Source organism: Babylonia areolata, chromosome 19 (assembly GCF_041734735.1).
Source record: "Babylonia areolata isolate BAREFJ2019XMU chromosome 19, ASM4173473v1, whole genome shotgun sequence".
In the NCBI taxonomy this organism is placed as follows: domain Eukaryota; kingdom Metazoa; phylum Mollusca; class Gastropoda; order Neogastropoda; family Buccinidae; genus Babylonia; species Babylonia areolata.
Window position 1 is genome coordinate 15117503 of NC_134894.1, and position 5000 is coordinate 15122502.

Genomic DNA, 5000 nt, shown 5'->3' on the forward strand with positions numbered 1-5000 from the left:
GGGGGTGGAGTTAGAGAGAGAGGGAGAGAGAGAGAGAGAGAAGGGGAGAGAGAGAGATGTGGAGAGAGTGAGAGAGAGGGAGGAGTTAGAGAGAGATGGGGAGAGAGAGAGAGAAGGGAAGGGAGAGAGAGAGAGAGATGGGGAGAGAGTGAGAGAGAGGGAGGAGTTAGAGAGAGATGGGGAGAGAGAGAGAGAAGGGAAGGGAGAGAGAGAGATGGAGATGTGGAGAGAGTCGAGAGAGGAGGGAGTTAGAGAGAAGTTGGGGAGAGAGAGGAGAGTAGGGATGGAGAGAGAGAGAGATGGGGAGAGAGTGAGGGGGAGTTAGAGAGAGAGGGGAGAGAGAGAGAGAAGGGGAGAGAGAGAGATGGGGGAGAGGAGTGAGAGAGAGAGGGTGGAGTTAGAGAGAGAGAAGGGAAGGGGAGAGAGAGAGAGATGGGGAGAGGGTGAAAGAGAGGGGGGATGAGAGAGTTAGAGATAGAGAGAAGGAAGGAGAGAGAGACAGACAGAGACAGACTGACAGGTAGGTTGGCAGGCAGGCAGAGAGAGAGAGAGACAGGGAGAGACAGAGAAACAGACAGACAGACAGACAGACGGACGGATAGACATACAGAAAGACAGAGTCAGAGGGAGACAGACAGAAACAGAGACAGACAGAGAGACAGAAATAGACAGAGAGACTCAGAAAGAGAGGCACAGAGAGAGACACAGAGAGACAGACAGACAGAGAGACAGAGGGACAGACAGACAGAGAGACACCGAGACACAGAGAGACAGAGATAGAGAAAAAGACAGACTGAGACAGAGGATAATTTCTTTTCCAAACTACTTGATAGAAAGATGAGAGATAGAAAGTGAGTCGCAATGGTGTGTGTGTGGATGGGTACAGTGTGATTTATGGCATTAACACCTTGACTGCTGCTGTTGCCTGATTGACCTCAGACTGAGATTACAAGCTACGATGTTTGTTGCCGTTCATCACTTGGACTTATACCTTTTGAGATTGCAGTGTTCTTGCTTTACAAATTCAGTTAAGACACAAATGTGGATCTTTCACTTCAAACCCATGCCACAGTGATATCAATGATAGGGACACTCATATGGCGCCTATCCTCGGTCAGAGACCAAGCTCTAAGCACTATACAAATACGGGGTCATTTGCACAACAGACTGCCTACCTGCGTAGAATCGACTGACGGCTACCACTGGGCGCTCATCATTAATTTCCTGTATCATTAAATCAGATTTCAGGCACGCACACATACATATTCAGACAGACTTGTAACATTTTACGTGTACGACAGTTTTGTTTATTTACCCCGCCATGTAGGCAGCCATACTACAGTTTCGGGGGTGTGCATGTTGGGTATGTTCTTGTTTCCATAACCCACCGAACGTTGACATGGATTACAGAATCTATAACGTGCATACTTGATCTTCTGAGTGCGTATACACACGAAAGGGGATCCAGGCACTAAGCAGGTCTGCACATAATTATGCTGACGTGGGAGATCGGAAAAAATCTCCACCCTTTACCCACCAGGCGCCGTCACCGAGATTCGAACCCGGGACCCTCAGATTGAAAGTCCAACGCTTTCACCACTCGGCTATTGCATCGTTTCATCAAAGGTAGACAGCAGCCAAGGAGTTAACACCATACGATGACTAGTTTATCATTAACTCTCTCCATACGAACGGCGAAAGAGACGACGTTAACAGCGTTTCATCTTAATTACCATCATCAAAATATTACAAGCGGAACACTCTTATACTGAAGAGGTGAATGTTGATAAAGAATACCACAGTTCTGACGACGGAAGCTAAAGGTTGGGTCATTGAGACACCCACTGGACATCCGAGGGGTCTGTGTAGAGGAGAAGAGAGGACTGGCCGTACTGAGTGAGTTAAACCTGTGAGAGATGGTCAGGTCAGCCAGTGTTAATTCCTGAAGAAGACGGGGTCACAGCAGATGGTTTTCGCTCATCCCTCTCTTTCTCTGTGTGTGTCTGGCGGTGCTTCAGGCAATGTCAGTGTTGACCAGACCGTTCGTATCGTGCTGGGCACGCCCATGTTTCTGGGAGGATTCATCGCTTTGGTGTTGGACAACACTGTGCCTGGTATGGTTTTCACAGTCTGTGGGGGTCGGGGGGCTTGGGGGGGGGGGGGAGGGGGGGGAGAGAGGAGGGTGTGTGTGTGTGTGGGGGGGGGGGGGGGTAGAGGGGGTGGAAGTTGTGTGTGTGTGTGGAGGGGTGTGTTTGTGTGTGGAGGTGTGTGTGTGTGTGTGTGTGTGTGGGGTGTGTGTGTGTGTGTGTGGGGGGGGGGGGGGTGTTTGTGGAGCCGGGGTGGGTGGGAATGTATGTGTGTGTGTGTGTGTGTGTGTGTGTGTGTGTGTGTGTGTGTGTGTGTGTGTGTGTGTGGAGGGATGTGTGTGTGTGTGTGTGTGTTCGCGCGTGCGCGCATGTACGTGTGTGTGTGTGTGTGTGTGTGTGTGTGTGTGCGCGCGCGCGCCTCTGTGTGTGTGCACGCGCCTTTGTATATGTATATATGTATGTATGTATACGTGTGTGCACGCGTCTGCATGAACACGAATATGACACTGCTTTTTTTTTTTTTTTTAATTGGCAGGAACGGACGCGGAGAGAGGCATGCTCGGGTGGAAGATGTCACATCATTCCGCGGACGTCGGCACCACCACAGCAATGGAGAACCCCGGAAACCACCGCAAGGAACAACGACCCGACCTGGACAGCAAGCCCACCGCAGAAACCTTCCCCTCACCCTCCTCACCCTCCTCCTCCTCCGCCGCCGCCGCCGCGACATCTCCCCCCTCAGTTCTTCCTCGGAGCAGTTCCAGACTGGAGTCTCCCCTGACGGAGGATGAGGTGTATGGGTTCAGGTGCCTGAGGGACAGACTGGGGCATCCGCTGTGGAGATACGTCTCTTTCCTGCCGCACACTTCTAAGCCAGGCAGCAGCGAGCCCTTGCCCTGATTAATAAATTAAATCATAAATGACCCAGTCCGTTTAGAAGACAGAGTGGCATCGTCCACTGGAAGATTTTCTGGAACTCCAAAGCAAGACGAGCAACAACAACAACAACAAAGATTGAAAGAAAAAAGCGACAACAATGAAATGGTTGTACAGTTCTTCTTCTTCTTCCACTACTACTACTGCTATTACTACTACTACTTCTTGTTTTTATGCAGACGTTATAAATTTTACAAAAGCAAAAATAAATTTGAAAGAAGTACTTTTTTAATGCTGTTGAAATTCGTTTCCCTTACACACACACACACACACACACACACACACACACACACACACACACACATCACGCGCACGCACGCACGCACACACACACACCACACACGCACACATGCACGCACGCACACACGTGCGCGTGCGCGCGCAATATTCTCCTCAGTCCCATCCCCCCCACCACCCCTCCGCACCCTCCTCCCTTTCTCTCTCCGAGTCTTCTTCCGCTCCCTCCTCCCTTCCCCCTTCCTCCCTCCCTCCACCCACCCCCTCCATTGTGCAAAGTTTCCATCCCATGAAGAACAACTTGATAAAACTTCACTCCAAAATCAGGTGCTCACATTATGATGTCCACGGTGCCACACACAGTCACTGACAACCCTCACCCCCCACTCTACTGCAAGTCAGTTATCAAACCAAAAATAAATCGCATTATTTACGCCTCTGGCAAACTCCCGCGTGCTGATAAACAGTGTTCAGGACTATGGATTTTGAGTTATGAAATGAATGTCCACAGCTCATGAGCTTTAAAGGAGAGGGGAGGACAATGAACAAAATCGAAAGCTTATCTGAAACGTCAGCCGTATCAGGGGACAGAACTGTTGACGAGGTATTGTTTCTGAAATCTTGCAATTGTGTCCCTTAGATCCATTCTTCGTGTATCTGGTAATTTGTCACCATTATTATTATCGTTGTTTCATTCTCTCTCTCTCCCTCCCTCCCTCTCTCTCTCTCTCTCTTTGATATGTGTTGTAATTTAACTTTGTAATGTAACGTTTGACCTCTCTCTCTCTCTCTCTCTCTCTCTCTCTCTCTCTCTCTCTCTCTCTCTCTCTCTCTCTCTCTCTCTCTCTCTGTCGATTTACCAGTCTGTCTGTCTGTCTGTCTGTCTCTCATTTCATCTTTTCTTCTTTACTGTCTCCCCTCTCGTCGCCCCCCCCCCCCCCCCCCCCCCCCCCCCCCCCCCCCCCCCCCCCCCCCCGCCCCTCCCGGCCCCCTCGCCACCCCCCTCACATCCCTCTCTCTTTTGCTCTCTTCTGATATGAATTTTCTCCATTTATGCTTGTGCGTTTCTTTTTCTTTTTTCATTCATTTATTTAATTTTGTACCCCAGGACCGGGTGGAAAAAAGCATTCTTGTCATTATGCTTATCTCAATACCCTGGAAAAACAAAATTTCGTTTGATCGTTCGTTCGTTCTCTCTCTCTGACGTAAAAACTGAACCTTGGGAGACGAAGGACTCTGTCTCACATTTCACGGAAATCATACGTGTCAAATAATTATTGTCTCCAGAAGACAGATTGCATATCTTTTGAATTCATCGAGAAGCAGTTCTGAAATAAGTTGTTCCAGTAACATAATTATACTCATGGTTGAAGCAAATTGTTAACGTATGATATTCCATAGTGTGAGAAGTTGCGTTTTTCGAATACTTTCTCTTTAACTTTGTTTTAAGATTTAAATCTGTGCTGCAGCACACACACACACACACACACACACACACACACACAAATATGCGCAGTCCAGCTAGCGCAAACCAAAAATTTGTCGAAGGTTTCCCAATAGACCTATCACAGAATCTACCATATGTGTACAAATTTTATTGGCCTTCAAACGTCTGCCCATTTGTAAATATATAGTCTGCCCAATTTACAACATAAAGGAACAGCAGAACTACGACGTTGGTGAAGTACTGAAGAAGAAGACGCAATATAACGCAAGGACACACACACACACACACACACA

At 48.5% G+C, this 5000-nt stretch overlaps 1 protein-coding gene across 1 annotated transcript in view; it reads left to right on the forward strand.

Annotated features, from left to right (window-relative positions):
- LOC143293496 (solute carrier family 23 member 1-like) overlaps positions 1-3332 on the forward strand; it is a 25360-nt gene extending 22028 nt beyond the window's left edge. The window contains exons 12-13 of the mRNA XM_076604394.1: positions 2019-2114; positions 2623-3332. Of these exons, the coding sequence (XP_076460509.1) occupies positions 2019-2114; positions 2623-2987 (461 nt within the window). The 3' untranslated portion in view covers positions 2988-3332. The remainder of the gene's footprint in view (positions 1-2018; positions 2115-2622) is intronic.
- Positions 3333-5000: the final 1668 nt, after the last annotated feature.